Source organism: Cheilinus undulatus, linkage group 4 (assembly GCF_018320785.1).
Source record: "Cheilinus undulatus linkage group 4, ASM1832078v1, whole genome shotgun sequence".
Taxonomy (NCBI): domain Eukaryota; kingdom Metazoa; phylum Chordata; class Actinopteri; order Labriformes; family Labridae; genus Cheilinus; species Cheilinus undulatus.
In genome coordinates, this window is record NC_054868.1 from 43,603,318 (window position 1) to 43,628,799 (window position 25,482).

General features: G+C 37.0%; 1 protein-coding gene across 2 annotated transcripts in view; it reads left to right on the forward strand.

Moving 5' to 3' along the window:
• The first annotated feature begins 6,679 nt into the window (after nucleotides 1-6,679).
• Nucleotides 6,680-25,482, forward strand: part of tmem131l (transmembrane 131 like) — a 46,867-nt gene continuing 28,064 nt past the window's right edge. For both annotated transcript variants that reach the window (XM_041784945.1, XM_041784946.1), the window contains exons 1-4: nucleotides 6,680-6,933; nucleotides 7,643-7,716; nucleotides 13,803-13,846; nucleotides 24,371-24,442. In XM_041784945.1, coding sequence (XP_041640879.1) covers nucleotides 6,810-6,933; nucleotides 7,643-7,716; nucleotides 13,803-13,846; nucleotides 24,371-24,442 — 314 coding nt within the window. In that variant the 5' untranslated portion in view covers nucleotides 6,680-6,809. The remainder of the gene's footprint in view (nucleotides 6,934-7,642; nucleotides 7,717-13,802; nucleotides 13,847-24,370; nucleotides 24,443-25,482) is intronic.

The following is a 25,482-nucleotide window of genomic DNA, read 5'->3' on the forward strand; positions in this document are numbered from 1 at the left end:
TTTCCTTTCAAAAACAAAACAGTGTGGTGTAGAAATCGTTTGAACATGCCCGGTTTTATGCATTTATTTCTTCAGAATTTGCCACTAAAATATTGCAAAATCTTCTGTGAAAGCACAACTTTTTTTTTCCTCAGTGCTGCACACTCACTTTCTGTGTGACGCCAGGGAGGAACTGTGTTGTCGTGACATGCCTAGAGTGGCCATTTGCTTGTTTGCTCCATTTTTCTCTGTCAAAACAGATGCAAAACAAGTATTTACCCAGTAACCTAGCTGCCAGTGTATCCAGGTTAAATCATTTAAATATCAAATTTGATCAATGCTTGTTTGAACTACTTATAAGTTTAGTTTCCTTCACGTACAGGGAGCATATTTTAAGTTATGTTGCTTTTTTAAAACAGTGTTTCTATGTGCAAGTTGTTTTTATCTTTAAACTATCAAAGATGTTAGTGTTACAACAGTTTATGAGGAAGATGTGTGCCCTTGCAAACATCCTGCAGTCTGCTGGTTTAAAAGTGTGGTTGCTTTTCTGTTTATAAGGCTCTCTAGTGCATACATGTTAGTATTTATACTGTTTATTATATCCTACTAATAACTGATAAGCAGATGTAAATACCAGAATTTGTAAATGTGACGAGTCAACCTTAAGCTTCTTTTTTTAAGAAGAGTGATCCAGCTAAAAACCTCCTCAAAGTGTTTTGCTGTAGTGTTGTTTTGAGGGCTGACACACCCACTAAAGAGTAACCTGAGTGTGTGTTCATGTGCGTACCTGCCCAACCTGTCCTGACTATGATTCATGAGCCTGACATGCTGAATGTCAAAAGCTCTGCTATCTAGAAGGCCGTGCAGTTTTACTTCACTAACACTGACTTAAACACTGCTGCTCATTGCAGCTTTTTTGTCAAACATGTTGTCCTCACAGGGGATCAGTAAGGTAATAATTACTCTGACAACAACTCTCACCTGATCCTAAGGACAATTATATACTGTCTATATACCTGTAAGTAAAGGGAGGTGTGGCTCTGACAGAATGTGACTTGAGCGAAGTTCTTTTCAATGAATGCGGCCTGTTTAACAAGCTCTGAAAATACATCGTTGGATTAAACATGAGCTTAGTTCTGTTGTAGCTGGTTGGATTTTGTCATTTAGTCTCTCTGTTTTACATAAAGTTTGGTAGTTTAATTAACTGTTACTAACATAAATTCAGCACCATCTGAATGACCACAAATTTAAAGCTGGGAGTTATGACATGTTTAATTACACAGAAACAATACAGGGTGAAAAACAATGTTCCAAAACACCAACCTTTTTTCTTTTCTTTAAAGACTCAACATTTGCATGCACACAGCTACCTAGGTAGTTAAAAGGCAGCCTTTTTATGATGCCACTGCAAACAACTCGTAAACATGTCTAACATGTTAGAGACCCTCATCTCAACACTGCTATCTTTTATGGCATTGCAATCCCTAAATGCTTCCAGCCACTGGTAAATGTGACAAACTTTTTTTTTTTGCTTCTGGGCAATGTTACAATAATTAACTTATTAGTAATATTGGATTCTAGCTGTTCAATTGCTAAAATTTTAAGCTTTATAAATTCTCCTCAATGACATGAGTGAGGCTGTAAAAGCATGAAGCTTTACTATTAAATAGGCTAAAGTAAAATGGTCACTTAAGTTAAAAATGTAAGTTTTATTACTTGTTTATTTAATGTTAGGGACAAGAATAATGCAAGTGAACTGTTTCCACACACTATTGCATTCATACTGCCAGAGCTAATTTCTACTGTATGTTCCTGAGCTGTGCCTTTATTAAAGGTGAATGTACTTAAAATTGCTCTAAGTATGCAAAATACTCCTGAGCTTTAGTTAATGTCTTGGCTTGTTGTTTTATTTATTTATTATTATTTTTTTAAGATTTATTTTTTGGCCTTTTCATGCCTTTATTAGATAGAGGAAGAACAGTGGATAGACTCAGAAACAGGGAAGAGAGTTGGGAGAGACATGCGGTAAAGGGCAACAGGCCAGATACAAACCCGGGCCACCCGCGTACATGGGTAGCCCCCTAAACTACTCGACCATCTTCGTGCCTCCTTATTTATTTATGTATTTATTGGCCTTTTTAAACTCCCATTCAAAACTTCCAGTATTTGTCCACTGAAGCACACCTGTGGACAAAGTGGCAACATTAAACTCTTCCTGGATTTGTCGTGTACTTGTGCAAAGAATAACCCTTGCAAAGCAGATGGATACCCGTTTCCTTGTTTTTCACTGGCGAATCCATCTTGCAAAGCTCCCATCTGAACCATTTGGGCCCGGTTAGAAAGTGACAGGACCAATCAGTGACGAGGGGCAGTACTTTCGGGTGCGACGGAGTCGTAACATTATGCAAGCAGCAACAAGAGGCCAGTGCCGTTATGGCAGAAGACATTAGCATAGATGCAGCTAAAGCGTCAGTTTTATAGAAATTGACAACATTTCTTCGTTAAAAGAAGAACTGAGAACAGCAGTGAGTTATTTTCTTTTCAAAAACGACAAAAATCGTGTACTGACATGTCTACAGTCGCCATGGTTTGCGTTATGCAGTTTTATATGGAGTTTATTCCTTGGTAGTGGCGATGATGTGAAGTGTTTTGTTGCTGTGATTGGCCCTTAAAGATGTGACAGACAGAACATTCATCCAATCATTCTCAGAGTTTTTTTCAAAGGCTCCACCCTTTCCCAAACGCTGTATATCAGAGGTTTTCCAGATGGAAGTGTGAAACAAATCCATCTGGCATCTCAGGTTATGCAAAGTTTAACCACAACCCTGGCCCTGTGCATATTTAACAGCCGTAAAAGTGATGCATCAGTTTAACATTGGTATCGGCCGATATCAGCCCTTTTAGAAAACATCAGCAATTAATGTGGACATAAACAATGTCAGTAGCAGATGTTTTTCGTGTTAATTTCATGCTGGCATTTAGCACATCTAACAGCAGAGATGAGATTTATTATTGGGCAGAAGACTTAACCTGTTGTTTGGACAAAGTCCGACATATTTTCATGGTAAAACACAAGATAAAAGATGTGACACTGTTGGAGTATAACACCAAAATATGTTTGGCATCAGTATTGGCCATTGGTTAAATTGTTATCTTCAACATGGGCAAATGTAAAAATAAAAAAGTCAGTTTCTGTATTGTGCTAATCACTTTGTCTAACACCTCCCATGCTGCTGTGATTTCAGACATTAATGTAATTATGTAGAAACAATCGATCAAAATGATGATTGTCTGATTTGTTTTTGTAGGACATAAAAAGGCATTAATATTGATTGAGCATCTTTCATAACGAGCCAAATGTTCCTCACATGACCTCTCATGTAGATGGTTGGGGAGGAGCTACTATTCTGAATATAGTTTGAATAACTTTATTTTTAATGTAGCATATTTCCCTGTAAGACGGGTTCTAAACTGGTGGGTCAGAACCCAAGTGAATAAAGCATAAATGTGGTAAAAACTAAAGTAAGTTATTTTGCTTTTTTGACCAAAAAAAACTATTTAACGTCAAAGTGAAAACAGATTCCCTTTTAAGGTGACTGACCTAATTCATCAGAGGTCCAGCAAATTGGTGCTAGAGTAGGTGCTAGTGGCGATCACCTGAGTGCAGTGAATGTGTCTCAATTAATTTTGTATAAAGACACCTGTGTCTTGAAGGCCCAGTCACTGGTAACTCAGTATTCCTGGCTACCATTACACCATCAAGACAACACTTCTGAGTTGCTTGAAGGACACTTGTTCAGCTAAATCCATCAAAAAATGGAAGGTGTTATAAACCAGCTGCTAAATAAAAAAGAAACCATCATTAGGTCCTAGTTTACAGTTTCTTAAAGGTGATAAATTGATCAGTGATCCATATGAAATCTCCTGTGGATTCAATAACTTTTTTGCTAATGTAGGTGCTTCTCTCTCACAGAAAATCGACAACATTATTATTATAGTCATTTAGAATACCTAAGGAAACATTATCACTGCATTTTCCATTTTGAGCCCCCATCACTAAATGAAGTAGGAGATTTAATCAAAACCTAAAAAACACCTCAGCTGGTCATGATGAAATCAGTAGTTCGTTGGTGAATGAGGTATCAATCTACATACTGGAGCCCCTCACTCATGTTCTCAGTCTATCACTGGCAACTGGTATTGTTCTGAAAGACCTTAAAAAAGCAAAAAATATACCTTTATGTAAAACTGGTGACTAATGTAATTTTACAAACTATCGCCCTATATCCATTTTAACAAGTTTTTCAAAAATTCTTGAAAAAATTGATCTATGGCAGAATTGTAACTCATTTACAAGAAAATGAAATTTTATTTGAACATCAATATGGATTTAGAAAGGACCATACAATCTACATTGGCACTTTTACAGCTAGTAAACAAAATACAGGCAGCTCTAAATGATAACAGTTATTCAGTAAGCATTTTTCTAGACTTGTCTAAAGCGTTTGACATGGTCAGTCATGAAATTTTGTTTACTAAATTACAATACTATGCTTTTCAGGGTGACACACTGAAGTGGTTAACCAATTATATGGGTGAAAGAGAACAGTATGTTGTAACCAATGGTTGTGCTTCTAGCACCCTTGGCATATCATGTGGAGTACCACAAGGATCTGTATTAGGACCTTTATTATTTCTTATTTACATGAATGATTTTCCATTAGCTTGTAATTCTTACCAACATGATTTTATCACACACTGACTTACATACTTTAATAAAGAATGCAAATGAGGAATTGGCAAGAGTTGCAAAATGGTTCAAACTTAATAAACTTTAATTAAATCTTAAAAAGTCAAGTTTCATAGTATTTGCAGGAAGAGGCAGCAGTTATTACAAGGACTATGCTAGAGTTTCAATCGAGGGAAATGGAATTTCTCAAGTATCCCATGTCAAATTTGTAGGTATCCTAGTGGATGAGAATTTAAATTGGAAATATCACATTAATTTTAAGTCATTGGGGATCATCAGCAAACTTACACATTTTGTAGATAAGGCTTGTTTATTGGCGTTGTATTATTCTTTTATTTATCCTATTTGATTTATGGTAACAGTCTGGGCAAACACTTACCTGTCCAACCTTCTTAAAATTTACTCTCTGCAAAAACGTTTTATAAGATTGGCAACTTTCTGTAATTCAACAGAAGCTTCTGCCCCACTTTAAAGAAAAACTAAACATTCTTTCAATTTATGCTAAAAACATTCATCAGATATGTGTGTTTATTAACAAATACATGTTTTTACCTTTATCTTTACCATTATCATTTAAAAACTTCTTTAAATTCACAGATTCATTCATATAATACCAGACAGGTTAATCATCTTCGCCTTCCTTTCTATAAAACTAAACATGGTCAGTTCTCCATTAGATATCATGGTGTACAAATATGGAATGCTAAAAGACCTGTAACTGAGAGCTCATCATCATTACAAACTTTTAAAAGGAAACTGTCCTTACATTTAATTCATGAAGCTTAGTTTTTTATGTTTTAAATCTGTTCAAATTCTGTCAACTCTTTTATAGTTTTTATACTTCTATTTGTTTGTTAAATCTGTTAGTTTATCGTCAATTTTTATTTTCTTTTTACACATGGACCTACATATGTAGGTGTATGCTTGCATTAGTTTGTGTTCTTACTGAAATCTTGATTAATCTGTTGTCTCATAGAAAGGTTAGGTCCTTTGCATAAGCTTGATGGCTTCTTGACCTCTCCCGACACATTTTTTATACATTTTCTAATTCAATTTTATATAATCCTATATGTGTGCAAATTAAAAAAAATAAAATAAATATGGCACATGTGTAAGATGAGGTGAATGTTCTGGAGTGGCCCAGTCAAAGCTCAGACTTCCATCACATAGAGAATTTGTGGTTGGACTTGAGAAGGGCTGTTCACACCTGATCCCTGTGCAACCTGACAGAGCTTGAGCAGTTTTGCTAAGAATGGAGTAAAACTGCAGTGTCCAGATGTGCAAGCTCGACTGAGACCTATTCACACAGACTCAGTGCTGTGATTGCAGCCAAAGGTGCATCTACTAAATACTGAATTGAAGGGGCTGAATATTTATGCAGTCACTTATTTTACCTTACATATTTTTATTTAACTGACATTACTTTTTAGAAATCTGTTTTCACTTTGGCATTAAATAGGATTTTTATATTTTTTTGTCAAAAAAGCCAAATGATATTAACCATGATTAAAAGAGTAAAACATCCAAGGGGTTGAATACTTTTTATAGGCACTCCGTGTCCTTTTTTCATTGTTTAGTCATGTTTTATTTCCATCTAAGGTCCAAACTGCAACATTTTTCACTTAATACATTTGATTGGTCATAAAGCTGGGGGAATAAGGGTTGGGATTTCCTTGTAAATTGGGGGCAGTGGGTCCTGAGGCTAGACTAGTTGAGAATGTGTGGAATAATAGAAGAAGCCTGAGATGGAAGTGCTCATGTAAGGTAGGCTATAATTACATGTAGTTTGTTGAATAAATGTTTTAGTCACTTTCCACCACTGTATGACACATTATACAAGTGCACCTTCATATTATCCCTTTTTTGGTGAACTTTGTTTAATGTACCTTCAGCGACAGACACGTAAACAGCCTTGTTGTAAGTGACAGTGGTGTCTGCTCTCACTCTACAATGTGCATGAGGAGGAGCAGAGGGAGGGAGCTGCTGCTGCTCCTGCTGCTGTTTCTGCTGCTCGGTGCTGAGAGAAAGAAAGACCAACGCTGCGAAACACAAGGCAGGCTGCAAGCTGAGAGAAGGCAGCATGGCGGGGCTACAGGACTTCCAACAAGGCAGCCACTGCCACAGGAAAACGTGGATCAATATACTACTAGGAATACTTCAATTGCTTTTACCCTGCGTCCAGCACGGAGGGGCACAGCTGCAAGGTTTGTCACTCACCTTTATTTTCCTCTCCGGAGGTGCAACGCGACCGTTGAGTTAGCTAAACTGACATGACAGCAGACGTTGTGCATAAAAATGGTTGTCAGGCGAAATTGTACAAACGGCTTGTGAATTTCAACAGGGCGAAAAATAGGTCGTGAATACACTTCAAGTGGCCACTTGTGTAAATTATATTTTTCTTGCACTAAATACGGTTTTTAGTGATGTTTTGTCAGCCTGCTAGTTCATGCTAGCTGGCAGTTCCCTTTGCTGTTTGGTATAAACGGTAACTTACTCAGGCAGGGAAGTAACGTATTACTGGAACTTTAAAGCGGCACATTACTACATTTTCTACCATTTAAATAAAACTTAATATTCATGTAAGATTGCCATACACGGCTAAGACATTCTCCTGTACAGTATTAGTGGGAGTCCAAGTTCGTTAGCCATCGAGCTAACCTGCCTGCTAATCAAGAAGCTAGCAAACAGCCTTTGTCAAGCGAAGTCATTTCCTCACTTGTCTGTATGATTATCATCCACGCCGTTGAAGTTTATTCATTTGTTATGACTGGTTTTAACAACAGAGCACGCCCCTTTACAGTTTAAAACTTAAAACTACAGAAAGACAGCGCTTTCAGCATCTGTTTTCTTTCAGTGTTGCTCAATTTTTTATCAACATCTCATTGTTAATTTAATTTTTTTACTTCCACAAAGCTCTGGGTCAGATATCCACCAGCGTGGTCGAGGTCTGGCAACCGGAGGATGCAGACCCATTAGTCCCACTTCAGGTAATCCTAATTTCTTCCTTGGGGTTGTTTATTATGTGTGATTTAAGAGATTTAATCTGCAGACACAAATAAGTGAGTAGTAGCCTCATGCATGAGCACGTGTGTGGTTGATGTATCCCCTTTGTGTTTGCCTCAACATAGTGGAGGAGTGTATGTTATTTGTTTACATGAAGACAGATCAGTGGCAGTGTTTGTGACCACACTGCTGTGTTAATGTTGTAATTATCGAGCTAGAATCCTTAGTTCAATACTGAAATGAAACCAGAGCGGGAGGCCACCTGCCATGTGGCTCCTCCTTATTTTCTTTTGTACATAGTGTCCATTGTGGAGTTGAGTCTGCAGCGCACGCTGTGAGAGCACGTTAGGAATACTACTCTGCAGTTATTTCCTGCATACAAGTTGGCATTTATTTCCTCCTGCTGTGGTGTGTGTGTCATACTTGGTGTTGTGCAGGATTTTCTTGTAATCTGGCTTGCAAAATCCTAAATATTATCAAGCAGCAGGGGGTAGATGATTATATAATCCAGAAGCAGAACAAGCACAAACAGTAGAAGTTTGATGTTTACAGATAACCTGTCATGAGGTCAACAGCTGACTGTCATGTTACCTGAGGGGGGTGTGGCATTTTCTGCAGGCTTAGGTTTACAGGTGTGAAAAAGATGTGTTTGTGTGCAATGAAAACACAGAAATGTTCATGCACATTGCATATACATATTTTCAATACATAAAGGAAGTATGTTTCAACCATGAATAATAGACTTCAAAGCAATTTTATAAATGTAGATTGAGATTATCACAAAGATAATTATGCTTAGTTCATTATAGGGCTGGGCAATGAATCGCAAATTAGATTAAATTGCAATATGGCCTGCTGTAATTTTTGAAATCACAAACAGTGCAATATTTTCTTAACCTGAAATGTGTCAAAATACCAGGTTGATACCTTTTTTTGCTATACATACATTTAAGTGCCTATTTTAATATACTTTCAAAAAATCCTACTTTTCCTGTTCAAAAAATATTATCCCCTCAGAATAGCAACTGATTTCGCTTGCTTTTTTGAGGAAAACATCATTTGAGGGATCTAAAAATATTTTCATATTAACCCATTATAGCCTGAAAACACAAATTATAGCCAGAAAATTGTCACTTTTTGGAACTGAAATGTTTATTTAAATTTCTACTGAGATCCAAATTTCCATAAAATTTAACATATATGGGTTTTGTATCTCATTTGATACATTTGGTGTTTTTGTTTTTTTTTAGTAATTTATTGATCATATTGATTAGATAGAGGTATCATAAAAGTATGTATCAAATATGATACAACAGGCTTTAAGGGGTTAAATCACAATATTGGGAAACAAAATCACAATTAGATTATTTTTCCAATTTGTTCAGCCCTAGTTCATTATGTTACTTAACTTCTTGTTTGTTTTTTTTCAATCTGCACACGGCAGCAATTACTTTACACATGCCAAAACTAAAAATGGCACAGGATTAGTAAATATTTTTTTGCTTAGGTTGAAGTGGTTTAAAGAAAAGGAAGAAGCCCTGGGCTTTTGTCATGTATTTTCCACTCACCGTACCTTGCTGACCAATTGGCAGATGGCAGAATTGTTGACATTGTTAGGTGTCATGTTTAGATAGGCAGTGGTGAATGGAGTGACTGTCTCAGTTACATGGGCCATGTGAAATGGAGCATGACATGGGTATCTTTCCTTCCTCTATATTAGAGTGCTTCTGCTAGTCAGCTGGTTAAGTAACTACTGTATGTTGCTACGGGCGCATCGAAGTGGTGATGCAGAAGATACAGTCTCGTAAGCAGTAGTAAAAATCAGATCCAAGATCAAATATCAGCTGCAGAGATCATGACTGAGCAGATACTGTGTGTACAGCTGTAGCGTTTAATTTTTTATCTCTAAAACATTGACGTGTTTTGGATTTGATCAAGGATCACATGTTTGCATTGTCTCATAGTGTTATTGATTGTGCTATAGGTGCTGTTTCCATCTCTTTCTCCTGTCTATCGATGTCTCATATACATACTATTGTTATGCAAAATTTCCTCACCCCCCTTCAACTAGAATCCAATTAGTTTACAAATGCTGCACCTCCAATGAATATTCCTCACGCATTTTTGGCTCACCTGCTGCAACAAGCAGCGACAGAATGTGTTCTGTCATTGCTGAGCCTAATCAGCTGGAAAATCTGTTTTGTCTCATTCAGTTAAGCCAAGCTTTAAAGTTGCTGGGGGGTATTGGAGGATATAACACAGAGTAAAACAAGGATCTGCTCGCTGGAACATTTCAAGCTGCAGCTTGCACACGTTGCCACATTAAGACAATGGTTGTGCAATAATAGAATGAGTCAGTATATCAAAGTTTATGATGTAGCTTGAAAAACTTCTGCAAATGTGCTTTGCTTTTCTTGGCAACAAGCCTGATATATCATTAAACCATGGCGGGTTATTTTATATTCATTGCCATAAATGAATCCTACTTTGAGCTACAGTTGTAAGTGAATACATTCAGAGTGTTTTGCTCTTCAGAGAAGACAACCTCTAAAGTATTACAGGCTTAAAAATCTTTTGGTCTTATTTCAAATGGGTTCATACTAGGGCTGGGCAATTAATCGTAAATTAGATTAAATCACAATATGGCCTGCTGCAATTTTGAAATCACGGAAGGTGCAATATTTCTTTGACCTGAAATTTGTGTCAAAACAGCAGTTTGAAACTTTTTTTTGCAGCAGAGATGCTATGCATGACATATCATGCAGTCATTCAAGTGCCAGTTTTTTTTTTTTTTTTAGAATAGTCTATTAAAAAATCCTACCTTCATTTATGTACGTTTTTTCTTATTAAATATGAGAATGACAAAAACCCTTCAGTGCACCAATTATATCCAATTTGCAATACAAGTTCAAATCATCATAATCAGATAAATTTAAAGACTCAAAGACTTTTCCAGACCTTGTTAAGGAATAAAAGCGAGTTAAGTAATAATCACATATTAAATTGCAATTTGGGCGAAGAAATTGCAATTAGATTATTTTCCAAAACTGTTCAGCCCTAGTTCATACCTCTGAGCCCGTATTCAGACTACACTAGAGATTATAGAACTTCATACACCTGCATTTTAAGATGCAGTTTTATCTCTATGTTCCTTAAGGTGTGTGTTTAACTTGGAGCCGACATTCTAACCATGGAATCAGGTGAAGAGATTCAAGAGGAGATTTTAAGTCCAGATCCTCAGTGTTTATCACAGCCACGCTACTTATGTGTCCTACATCACTGTTAGTAGTTTGGTCATGAAGCCATGATGTAGCCATAAGCCCCTAGATTGTTCCTATGGAAACTGTATGATCTATGTTTGAAGAGACCAAAGCTTATCTCTGTAGGCCATACATGTGGAACATCATTTACAGCACCTTAGTTAACAGTGTTAGAAGTGCTGTTTGGATTGCTCTTTTTGTCATTTTCAGCCGGTCACTTTAAGCGCCACATTTAGTAAATAAAAAATGAAAATTTGCATTGGTTATGTAGCTGTCTTCTGCTGCATGTTGAAAAGTTCTACTTTGATGGAACATGTGTCCAGAATGCTGCCAAGCTAGTCCTTCTTTCCAGGATAGCTTTGTTTTTTGCAGAGGTGAAGAACAGTTACTACAGATGTAAGGCTTTTATCCCAGCTGTGTCAGTGTGACCGATTTGTCTGTTGCCAATTAAATACAGTGTACACTGCTGGTCAGTTTTCCCCTCTGGAAGGGTAAACCTGAACAACACTCAGTACAGGCAGTATGTTGACATGCAAAGTGTAATCTAGTTAAGCAGTAGTTTGCTGCACGCACATGGTTCTGTATAAAATCAATTTCATAATAAATTGAGTTTGCCTGGTTTGTGATGATTAAATGACTTTCTGAAAGGAAACTCCATAAAGGAATCATTTGTTCGGAAATTTGAGGAAAAATGAATTAAAATTCTTAATTGATGTTTCTTTTTCTTGTCTGTTATTGTATTTTCCTCCACCATGAGCAGAGCACCTCACCTGCCTGATTGGCAGATGGAAGAATATTCTGATAGCCTGTGTGGAAATATCGTGTGTGTTCTCAAAATAATCTCATGTCTAGTTATGTAAAAAATACTGTGTGATTGGTTAAAGTTTATTTCATCCTATTTTTCTTTGTTTGAACAATGAGTTTGCTGTCCTCATGGGTAAAATTTGAGCTAGTCTGGTTTCACTGTTTTTAAAGCATGATAGCATGAAATGTCCCCAATTCCTGTGATGCATCACAAATTTTTCTCATTCATACTCACCAGTGAGGACTCAATCATACATGTTTCATGTTTTTTACTCAACCTTTAAGTCAGTATGACTTATTTACATGAGAGTATTCTTTGTTTTTGAGTTTAAAATGTGTTTTATTATTTGGCTGTAGTTATGATTAGAGGCACATTTGATAATAGATGATGATCGCCACTTTTCTTAATAAAGCATAAACATATCAGCCCATTCTGTCTGACAGCATCATAGCATCACCATTAAACAAGTTTTTACGCTTCTATTTGTAATATACAGGCAATATACCTCATTTTCATAATTTTATGCCTTTTAATAGTCAGATTTAGGTGAAATTGTGAACTATTTTGCTTTATTTATGATCAAAGCTCCCTTGGGTCATTTTTGACCCACCAAGACAACAAACACTCCACACTTTATATCACCTCCTTTATTTAAAGTAAGTATTGCTCGTGAATGGTATTTGCAGAGGGTGTGGCAGTGAGAGGCCATGTGATTTGTATGCAAGTAGATCCAAAAAACACATAGGTATTATCAAAAACTTTTGAAAGTGGGTCACACCGACAACATAAAGGTTAAGATGATGTGAAATTATTATCCCAGTTTTACCAGACATCAACTTTCTACAGCACTTTAGCCAACAGTTGTTTTCTGTAGCTGCAGATCATCTCAGATGTCTTCATAAAACCTGTAATCCTGTTTGACTACTGTCTGAAGGAGTAAGAGACAACAAACTGGATGTTCATTGTTTTATTCAGAGAGCTACAGTGCACTCTGCCAACACTTGCAGAAACTGCTGCCTGCTGTGTTACCCTAAGAGCTGAAAAAGATGCAATGCCAATTTTGTTTTCCTAAGGCTACTCCAGTTTCCTGCTTGGATTCCTTACTTTATTTACGGTGAAATTATATTTTCTGCAGCATAAAACCTGTGGCATTTCTTAGGAAAAATGCTCTTGCCCAGTGGAATGTTTGGTAGCAGTTTTTGTTGAATGAAAATGCATCATAGCTCTTGTTTATGCAGGGTTCTTTCTTCATTCAAAAGTTAGTTCTGGCCCCCACTGCCTAATTTCGTACCACCAGCCCTCATCGGAGTCAAATGTGTTTTTATTAGAAATACACCAGTTATGATAAATTGGGGCCTTTACAGATGATTGCCGATACTGATGCATATTTCATCACTTCTTTTGTTGTAACACTTCCACTATGCCAACATTTTTTCTCATGTTTGACCATCAAAACTGTTAGAGTCTGCCTAAAAATACTCTCCTACTTGATTCAACGGTTAGGTATGCCAGATTCCAGCGTTAAATTAAATTGGCACAACTGATAAACATTGGTTACTGACATTGTTTATGCCACATCATTTGATGATGTCCAGGGTTTGTCAGCAGGGTCAACATCAGCTGATGGCGATGTTTATACCATCAGTGCGTCCTAGTTTTAATAAATATTTCCATCTTCTAAGCATTGGATGAATTTGACATCCCTTAGCACAAAATGCTGGAAATGGTGGCGGCAGGTATGTTTGTATTTTCTCAGTTACAGCATTATTAGAAAGCCTGTATGCACACAACACATGCTCAGATAAGTGGTAAGAAAGGCACATCCACAACCTCATTTTGAGCAAAGAAAAAACTCTTTTACTGGTAACAAGTAGACTTCCATCCAAAGGAGCCTCCAGATATGAGTCTTTTTGGGCAACTTTGTAAATGTAGATTAAGTGGGTGACAGTCTGCTGTTTGACCATGCTGATTTGAATACCTTTGTCTTCTTTTTTTTTTTTCTCAGGTGGAGAAGGAGCGAAGAAAAGATGGTCTTCCAATTGAAGACAGGTACCTTTTTTTTTTAGTTAATCTTTTGTGAACAGCATAAAATTGAAACTCCTCTGTTATTTTCACACATTTATGTTTCACACATTGAGTAAGAATTGACTGTCGCACATGGCAGGAAGAAAACTCAGATGAAAAGGCGTAAGAGACATCTCAACCATCTTAGTTTGCTGGTTCAAACATCGGTCAGAGAAATGGTTGATGAAAGGTTTCCACCTGTTCTTGAATGCCACTCGGGAATGGGTCAGGACTAACCAACATCATAATTACCAACAAACCCCAAACCAGCTTACATAATGCATCATACAGAGTGTTTCTCTTGTATAATGTAGACTAGAATTATACTGAAAGACAGAATGAAAGCAGGCCTGTGGTGTAGACAGCCTAATGGAAAAACAAGCCTACCTCTGCATCACCACAGAATGACTGCGTACAGGAGGGTTTTTTCTGCAAAAAGTGCTCCAATTAAATGCAACCATATTCAACAAGCAACAAATTTTTGTAGCACTCTGTCAAATGTTGTCTTAACTTGGTGAATTCAAACAGCATGGTGTGGTTTCAGTGCAATAGTGCTGAAGCTTTCTAAAAGGGCTCTTTAAAAGTCCTCCCTGTATGAAGGCTATGTTGTTTATGTTGGTGAGTGAGGGGGCGTGTGTGACTGGGAGAGTTTTGGGGGCGTGTGTTAGAGAGGCACAGAACCAAATTCCTGACTAATTTTAGAAACTCCTTGAAAGAAAAAGGAGGGGAGGTCTGCCTTTCCCAGCTGTTTTTTGTTCCTGCTGAAAATTGTTTGGAAAATAAGTGTTTGCTGCAAATTATTAACAATTTAAGTACAGTGTTGTTAAATAGCTTGCTCATAAACACATCAGTCTCTTGTACTGATGTTAAATGCACATTTTACAGTCACACATATGTATCCAAGTGTTTGTGTTGGCTCAGGCTGTGTTTATCTTTCTGGAGAAGCCATGTGAGTAATGTAAAGAGCCCAGCCCATAATATACTAAACTCACATGTATGTTCTCCACACTTCCAGTGCAGACTCCTCTCTGCTTGTTGAAGAGTGTTCTTCATCAGACCAGCACTCCACACTGTATATTTCCAATTTTCTCTAAATGTGTACTTTTGGCTTACAGAGGGGACACCAACCCCTGCCGGTGTGTTTTGTGTTATGTATTACTGCACATTCTAAACAGTGAAGCCTACACGGCCATTTGTAGTACACAGTGAATGGGGATGAATTTTCAGTCGCATTACGTCTTGAGGAGTGTGTGACAGTGGCACCTGCACTTAGCTGTGGTAATGATGTTGCTTATCTCTGCACTCTGTACTGGTATGTTAGTCATTATGGATCTAAACCTCAGTCAGCTTTTAAGATGATAAAATGAAGGATGCATGAATTTATTGGGATGATATTGATATCGACAGATATGAAATTTCTGCTGATATGCTGAATTTTCTTTATTCATCATCACTTCTTACACTAAAAAGTGTGTTTGAAGAACTGGAATTAGTTAATTTGTTAACCCTCACACATTGGAGATCTGAAAAAATCCCATATCGTCCAAAATAGGTATTAAAAATGTGAGTTATACATTGGATTTTACTGTACATTTTCTGCAGTAAGACTATGTAAAATTTAAATTTTGCAGAATTTGAAGGACCCCTTTACTTTCCAGTACCACATTATTTAAAACAGTCTGTTATTATAATAATTGATTGTATTGAGAAGTCCTTAAGGTTTTTAATATCCCTGTAAAGTGAAATTCAAACTTTGTGTCTCAACACACTAGATATGTTGGAATAAGGCTGCTGGGAACATATGAAAACCCATAGATCTATATGTGACTGAATTTCTGATTTAGACCAGTCTTGATTGGGAATTACTCCGCCCTCACGTGCTACAATGATATAAAACCGCAGAGCAGTTCGTCTCAGTACAGTCTGTTGTTAGCTGATATCACTGTCTTCATTGGAAGTTAATGGTCCGTTATATGCTATGTTTTTGTTCATTGTGGGGTAAATTTCCCAATCTATCAGCCACAGGCCATCAAAAGTATCATGATGGAGACATTTGTACCAGAAAACAGTAAATTTATTCCCCAATTTCTGTCTCTCTGCTCTGGCACAGAGGCAGGCAGCTGTGTTCTGATCAGTGAGTGGGTGTGGCTTCAGCTCATTCAGCCAACACACCCACACCAGCAAATTTTAATGCCTCATATATCATGACTATGAAGTATAATTTAATATTCTTAGTGTTATTTTTCATTACTCAGATTTGGCCTGATGGTTCATAACACAGTGGCTTGTCTTACAACAAACCTAAAATAGTTTTTTTTAACCCATTTAAAGGGACATTCAACACTTAACTCTAATCTGCTGCGAGTGATGAGTACAGCGATTTTCCATCAATATTGTAGATCAAGTGATTTGATTATATAATATATAATTATATCAATGATATAGTTGATAATTGAGATGGAATTTTCTATAGTAGGACTACAATATATCCTTTTTTGTGTGATAACCAAAACACTGTAAGTATTGCCAATGTTTCTGTACAATGTAGAACGTCTGCAGGAGTTGGTTCCGATTTTGGAATAAAAAGCAACAAACTGAACAAATTTAGTGCTCAGGAAACACGGCTCAGTATTGTTTGACCTTCACCAGCATCACCGTGATGTTTAAAATTCAGTTATGAAACCTTAGTGCCTGCGGCCAATTCAACATGCAAAGGTCAGCTAACATGTCGTTAGGAATGCTAGTCATGTCATCTTTGGATCTTGCGTGGGCTTTTCCACAGTCTGAGTAACATGAACCTGTTGACCCCATTGTGATACTGAACTAGGGCTGCCACAGCACCAGAATTTTATACTAAAGTAGAAAGAATGCGTGATTAGATATAGACTTGATAAAAAGTTTTTGCCAACCAGGGAATTTTAATGGGCCGCTTTCTGCAGTTTTGTAAGAATCACAACTAATGAGATGCAGTTTTTTTTTTTTAAATCATTTTTTAAAATTTTTGATACTGTTGATCTTTAAAAGAAGAAAGATTATATGGTTAAGTGACACATGGCATTAAAATATATCAGAAAGAATACATGTATTGAGAATTTTACAGCCCTAACTGAACTATCTCAGAATAAATCCACTTTTAATCCAGGGTGAGTGAGAAGGAAAGGAGGCATAGTACTTTTGATGACCCCCAGAGCTGTGAGCTGTGCAGCCTCTCGTGCCTGGGTTATCAGGTACTTAGCAGGCCTGACATCACTCTCTCCCAGTCTGAGGAGGAAAGCAGGCTGCAGATACAGAGGCTAATGATATCTCTTTCACAGCCCAGCCTTGTGCCAAAATGTCCCAGCATTTTTTCTCAACTACTTTGGCTGTTTCGAATAATCTGATACACTGTAATTTCTTATAAAACTATTTCCACTTCACTCTCTTTATTTAAACGACATTTTCCTGTCACAAGTCTATTCTTATCTTCAGCTTAGCATAAACTTCATGGCGTGAGAATGAAGAACCATTTGGTTTCAATTTAAGTCTCAACATGTTTCTGTGTGGACAAAAACATGTCAACACCAGGTGACCTAACTCTCTGCTCGTCCTAACCTCTCCCCCGTAGCCCAGCTGAGGTCACTGCTAACATTGACTTTATTTGAGTTAGATCCAGGGGATCAAATAGCGCCAAACATAACTTGTTATTTTTGTACTGTGGCAGTGGACAGAACCCTCTGGACTAAAGCTCAGTGGTACGCTTGTTGAGAGGTGGATTTTTTTTCTTTTAGGGCAGCTGCCGTTGAGTTTGCAGAAAATACTTAAAGCTCTGACCCTCATCTACCTCTTAAAGAAGTGCATAAGAAGGAGAAACGACAAGAAAAGCTTAAGTTCTTAACGTCCAAGTTTGGAGCTTTTCTACTTTCTCCCTCCAAATTTTATGTATATTTTTGTATATCAATACTAATTGAACACCAGCTTTTATCACTACATTCGGTATAGTCATGATGTGCTTTCCTAAACATTAATGTTTAGTCATATTTGATTAGGGATATAGGTTGCTTAATTTGATCTAGAATTATTGAAACTTTGTGTCATCACACAAGGCTCATTTGCAGAGGCAGACAGCCTCATTTCCCCTCACTTCTGACCTCTCATATACTCACCCACACACAGCTTTTCCTCTTTGACTCACAGTGTTTGAAGTTACACTTTATGACAAGTTAGGAATTAACCAACAATTACAATTGCAGTAAGACAAGCAGAGAAGAGCACTTGTTATGCAATAGAGGAGACACTGTCACTCTTCTTATCGTGTCAAACCACACCACCAGCTTTTGTTAGCTTTTAGTGTCATGGTTTTGACTGTCTTATCATGAACTGAATCTGCAACAGGAAGACAGAGAGGAAAATAAAGTTTAATTGACAAAAAAACTGATGGTAAACCATAAGGTTGTATGGTTTTAAAGTATGTAAGAGCAGAGAAATGAATGGTTCTAACAACTGTGAGGGCGTGTATGTGAATAGTAAAAGCAGAACTATATTGGTGTTGACACTATTTTACAGCAGCTGTCTACAAATAATGTCCACCCTTTGACAGCCATGTGGTTTTTAAGTAAATAGACAGAGCTTAAGTTAATCACACTATTATCTGAGACCCAGTGACTGAAAACAACAAGACACTGAATGTTAACTTGTTAGTAGCCGGTAAAACACAACAAATAAACCTAAAAACACAATTTTTGGCAGCTCTGTCATATTATCAGAATGTAAATGAGGCTTTCATAATACCAAAATTCAAACATCTATGTGATACCAGTTAAAAATAAATTGATATCTGTGCCTGCTTCGATACCGCAGCAAAAGAGTTTTAGAAGGAAGAAGGATAATGTTGTCCATTTGATTAACAATCTGCCGTGCTGATAAAGAAAAAGTAACAGAGCATGTACCAACACTTTCATGGTAAATACACTTTTACACTCCAAGACCAAGGAGTCTTAACCCCTAACCAGGCTTCATTTGCACAGCGGCACCACAGTTGTCACAGTGTGCATCAGGATTTACTTGTCAAGCATCAGTAACATTATTAACCAACACAAAAGCTGATGGCGGTAGCTGTTGCCTAAGGTAAAATAGCCACAAACGTTTGTTTTAGTGTGTCCTACAAAGATGTTTTAATTTGATTTGTGAAAAATAGAGCATTGTTTATCACTGGGTTTATCATAAGGAACATGTACTGAAAACATAATTTTTAGAAACACGACTTGCTGCTTTACAGAAGAGATCTGGCTGTCTGTCCATCAGATGTTTTGCCAGAATATTAGTGTCCTGTCCCTTTGTTTTAACTTTTTTGAGGTACCTTTGGCACAGTGGCCTCTGAAAATCTGTCTCATTTCCCTCTGCATCTGAGTCAAAATATTGCCACAAAACTCTTCTGTTTTCTCTCTCCACTGACGTTACTATGAGAGTCTAACTTGTCATGTCTTACTAGCTTGCTTCTTGTTGATAAGTGTTTCATGCATCTTTCTGCTTGAACCTTTGAACCCAGTCACATGATGCTGCAGCTGCTCAGCAACAGGTTGAAGATCAGTTAATCTCCTTGTCATTTTTGCAATTGTGGTTGAGAAATCAGATCATGGATCTGTTTATTTAAAGCTTTTGTATTTTTGGTGGTCTGCAGTCTGCAGTGTTTTAGCAATAGAGTTGTTTTTTTTTTTTACTCACTGGGGTGCAACTAAAATGTTTAAAACCTCTATTACCATTACAACTTCTGGTTAAGTTGCTAAGAAAAATAAGCATTTTACACATTGAAGTGATGGTTGTAGCTCAGCAGCAGACCTGTGTGATACAGTCGTCAAATTGCTTTTGCAAGGTGTGAAAAAAATGGCATTCTAGACAGATTTCTCAGCAAGCTTGAGTCGCCATGTCACTACTGTTGACTTTTCATGGTGCTTAAGACATGAATGAGGTTTATGAAATTTAATAGGCCAGAGAAGTGCTGTAGTAGTACCAGGAATACAAGAAGGAAATGAAAGCTAGTCAATGTTTGACAGCAGTGAAAAAAGTTGAGAGAGTAGGTAGGACAACAGATAAAAATAAGACCAAAGTGCAGTAAATAAATACATTTATCCTGCACTTTATCTTTTAAGGAGCATTTGCATTCTTCAGTTACTGCTGTATTGTTCTATCATAGACCGTAACTGCATTTTGTACAGTGAGTTAACCTGCAAGTCGGATCACTAATCACTACCTACTTTTAGACTTGATAGTTTGTGTTTTCAGATCGTTTTTTGGCTAGATTTATACTTTCTATTTTGTGATGCATTTGCAATGTGTGGGATGTAAACTACACACATGGCAACACAAACGTAGCAGTCCCAGTGTTGCTGTTAAATCAGTGACTGCCTTAACTGGTGAGTCTCAGCTGACTGTGTTTGTAGTTGTCATCATAACAGCAGCTGATGAAAATAGTCTTCTTGAATGTCTCCTTGTTTATTCTGTCATTATAAAGACAAAGTATACTCATCAGATCTGTATTTAATGAAGAACTAAACTAATACAAACACAGCCAGGGTGGCACTCAGCTGAAAGTCACCAGTTTACAAGGTCATATATTGAACCAACAGATCTTATTTTCATTGTTTTGGAGGTTTAAATGCCAACTTTGGAAACAGAATTTGTCTGCCACCAGCTTGTTTGACAGACATGCTGAACAGACACAGGTGATGTGTGGAAGCCATCATGCACATGTGTACGCAACAGTAACAGTAAACATATCTCCAGCCTTTGGGTTCATCTGGATTGCATCGTCTTTGCATTGTGACAGCTTTAAAAATGATTAATTCAGTGAAAACATATCCTTTGTCTATACATTTTTGGCTAAAGGTGCCTGTTAATATTAGAAATGTTGATGGACATGTGATGCACATTGTTCCTGTAACCATGACTTAGCATATAAACTCTCAAAGTGCATGATTTTAATTTTCAGAATGCAAAAAGTGAAACACTCGTAGACTCCAGAAACATTTAAAAGAATATCTGAATACATGTAGGATTGCCAAAAATCATTTCTGGCAGGTATGTCTGTCAACATTAGTTTGTTACAAGCTGCAGCATGTATAATTAAACCAGTTCATTTTAGCCTGCCCTGAACTGATGCTATTTTATGATGACTAAGCAGGGCTTTCCTTTTATAAAATTCCCTCTCTTGATGCTTTTCTGGGGCACCAAGGAAAAAAATTAGCAGATTTGATTTGCCACAGCTGAAGAAAGGTAACGGTTTGCTGGGGGGAATTTCTTCTTTGCTATTTTATATCTGATGTCTAAGCTTTTGACTGCTTTGTACCTTCTTTTTCCTTAGACTGAGTTGCAGCTCAGAAAGTGATCTAGGTCAGAATGGATGTACTGTTAAAAAACAGCAAGTGGTTACCATTTTTATCTTTCCTCTGCAGAGGGAACGCCTCTAAAACCTTTAACCCTTCATGTGAAGTTTTTTCTTACCTCTTGAATGAAAGTTTACATATTAATAATGTTGTATGTGCCCAATTTTCAATAGTACAATATTTAGATTTTGTAGTTTTGTGTCCCTCCTTCAGAAAAACATCAGAGTAAACACTAACCACACTCCCCACAGCAGAAGATTCACATGCCTGTCTTCCTGTAGACTTTGGCTTTCCTCGCTATCAACAGGTTGAACTGAGATCACTCAGATATCGTTTACATAATAATCTTTCTTTTCTGTAATAAGCCAAGTTAATTTGCATAGACTATAAGCAATGTGTAGTCTCTAATGGAGTTTACCCAAATATGGAGTTTATATGGGAATTTATGACAAGAAAAGGATGAAGAACCCCTACGTGGAATCAGGAAACACGATTACTGCTGAAACAGGAAACGATCCTCTCAGATGTTCCCCCTAACATTTACATTTATTACATAGCATTGTGAGCTGCACTCTTCCATGTCATGTAAATGAGTTAAAATCATCAGAAGTCTTTTTAGCCCTGGTCTGCTTTTTTTGTTACAGTCACATCAAATATGTTTTTTTTTTTTTTTTTTTTTACAAAAATCCCTTAATGTATTCACCTTTACACAGAGTGCCATTCCAGCATTAACTTATCGTTCTATTTTGTTTACATGAGTAAAGCTATCAGACCTTTTTTGCTAACTCAACAGAGGCAAAAATTTTTGATTAGAACATGTGAACAGCCTCTACTGTAAAGGATTATCCTGAAGTCACTGTGTTTTTCACATGGTCCAATATCAGATTGCTTATTTCAGGTTTAGGGTCGTGAAGATCCTACAGCAGCATTTCAGTCAATAGGACTTTCCTTATAAGAAACTAAATGCCCCTACAAAGGGGACGTCATCAACAATGTTCAGTTTTTTTCCAAAATAAAATGCAGGATTATCAAAATACACAAACATTATGCATAACTGCATACACATGCTGCAGTGTTTTTTTTTTTAAATAGCCCTTTTTTGATATTGCATTTCTATAAAACTGCATTTTCATATATAAATACTGACATCCGGGCATCTGGTTAAAGGTCCGTGTATGTAGGTTGTGCTGAAACTGAATGGAGCACCAGCCACACCAACAAATTAGCTGCTTCTTTCCTTTTAAGGGAACTATACAGAGCCTATAGTAAATGATGTCAAACACATGGCCATTAATGATAACTCAGAGGAGCTCCATAAGAAGCTGCAAGAGGAAGACTGGAGAAAAGAGTTTAGTGTCTTATCTGTGATGTTTGGTTGCTTCTGTTTTAAACAACAGCTCAGTATCTCGCTGAGGGGAATACCATTCTGTGTAGAAGCTAAACACTATTATCATTAAGAGAAGGGACAGCTTCCCACTACAAAAGGGAACATGGCTTTGTCATCAGATCATTCAAACACCTCTTCTTGCTTTAACTAAGCAAGCCTCATTTCACAACACTACCGCCAATGAGACTATTAGTTTATTCTTCACAGATAGAGCTAACCACTGGATCCATTGGTACAAATTTTCTGTGTTGTTTATAGGATATTGATCTATTTGTTTTATGGCCAGATCACTATCTGGATTTAATCATATATTTTTCTTTCTGATTTTAAGGCAAATTTCTAAGTTACTGACCAAAACAACCCAGACTTGATGCTCAAATACTGTTTAGACTTCACAAATACTTGGTTTATAAGTGGTTTATTCTTTTCTTTTTCTTCTGTGACAACCTTTTGGTCAGTGCATGAATTATTTGATTATTTGCCATTTATTGCTTCCATCATCATTCCTCCCAAAATATTTTAAGCACCAAACATTTCTCCTGCTCTCTGATCTGCTTTATGCAACCAGTATGTGCATTTTTCCACCACTTTAGCATGATGAATTGTGTGTAAATGAATGCATTGAATTTAATGATGATGTTTTAAAAAATAATGATCATGATATCAACTGTAACTATTATAGAAATAGGATCAGATCTGCAAATCTGCAATCTCCTCTTGCCTGCTTGACTCTTGGTAAACAATTTAGGGTGCCATCTCTATCAAAAAGTTTGCACACTGCTGATTTTGCAAATAAATGTTTTTTGCACTTTGACAGTTTAGAAAACCATTAAGCAGTTCAATATAGTTCAGTTATAGTTCTTTTTAAGGGCTGACTGTTAAGTTTAATTTTTAATTTCAGCCGTAAGTCTCCACTATGTCGGGATTCAGAAGGGGAGGGGTGGACGAGCATAGAGCTGCAAAGTTAGATAAATCAGGCTTTGGAAAATCATCAATACACCATTTCCTCACAATTTAAGATTGTTGTGTCACACACACTCCTACCTTGACCACAGAAATGTGATTAGACAGAGAAACAAATCACTGCTCTCACTGTCCCCCAAAAGCTCAGTTGTTTGCACCAACACCATGAACCTAAGCCCAGCTAGCTGCCTCACTAACCTAAGTGTGTTTCTGTGGAGACGAGCACAGAGAAATCAGAGAAACAACTTGACCTCTGAAATCCACTGTGTCTTATATTCAACAGTGCTTACATGTTTTGCAGAGCAAAAGACTTCATACCTTGTGATGATTTATATTATGAAATATTTATTTTACCTATTTGTGGGCCAGTTGCTAGTTAAGGAAATTCAAGTTAAAAAAAAGTTAGATGAATTATAATAACTCTACCTTAAAGCCATATGGTATTCAAAAGAGTGCCATCTTTGCTGTTTACAGCGGACTTTCAAATGCAAGTGCTTCCTTTAAAAAGTGAAGGTCTATATTATCTAGTCCTAGACCCCCCTTTTTAATGATAGTAATCTGTTTTTCTGCAAGCTTCATCCCTGTTTTCTTGTCTGATAGGGCAGTGAGTGGTTAGAGAATCATCCTGGAGGGAGTTATAGTTTTGTTTGTACATTCATCCATGTGAACTGTCACATGCCCCGCTGGAAAAAGGGACACAATGTTCCTGCCTTAAAGTGTTGGTGAAATGCAGGAACATCTAGAGAGATATAAATACTGTGCTGATGTTTTTTCTCTTCTTTCTTTTCTTTTCTCCTCCAGCTCCTCTCCATATACAGGGGAGAATGGGAGGCCCTTGCAATTTCAGCCCCCAGCGTTGGAGTTTGGGACGCAGTAAGTCTTGTTCTCCCTCCTCATTTTGGTTTACATTTCATTACAAACCTACCTGTAAGACATTTTGAACTTAAATGACAAAATCCTTTTATACATGCCTAAAAAATTAAATCCAACACCTCTCAGTCTTTATTTAAAAAGTATACTAGTTTCATTTTAATAAAATTAACAGTATTGCCCATGTGACCTGTGATAAATGCTACAGAAAGGGAACATTTCATAAGGCAGGGGGCCCCTCAGCCTTAAATACAGATGGGATATCCAAGTATGGCAGTAGGTTTCCTTTCCCAGCATCTAGACACATACTGGAGAGGGCTGACCCCAGTCAGAAGGGTTAAGAACTTCACTGTTTGCCTCCATACTCCCAAAACAGCCAAGACATTACTTGTAGTACTGTGGTTGGAAGGCAGTCCTCATTGCTGATTTAAAGGCAAACAGTCACTAGCAGCGTCTGTTTTGTAGTGTTTTGTTCCATAGTTGTGGAATGTGGAAAGCAGGCAAATGACCAAAAGTACTGGAAAAATATTTGCATGCTGGAAGATTGCTTCAGGAAATTTAAAGTTAAGATCAGAATAGAAATATGAGACCTAAGTCCCACGAGTCAGCTGGTTGTGTCCTTTTTTAATGTTTAAACTGTGGGAACAGACGTCATCATTCTGTCCGGTTACATCATAGGTATTCATGAGTAAAATATCCTGAAGGTTTGGTTTGAAATCCTGTGTGTTAAAACTACTGGAATGCACTCCAACATCACAAAGTCACTTACAGGTTATAAGACATAAACCACTAATAAATAAACTGGATATTTAATATATAGAGATGTAGCTGATGCAAGAGTATGCTTTTCTTTGTGGCTTGCTGGAGTTCAATAATGAACCTATTAGGGGTGTAACGGTACAGAAAAATTTCGGTTCGGTATGTACCACTGTTTTGAAGTCACTGTTCAGTACATTTTCGATACGGTAATTGAAGCAAATAAATAAAATTTAATTTTTATTTTTTTTATTGAATTGTATTAAAATACATAGGCTGTCTAAATT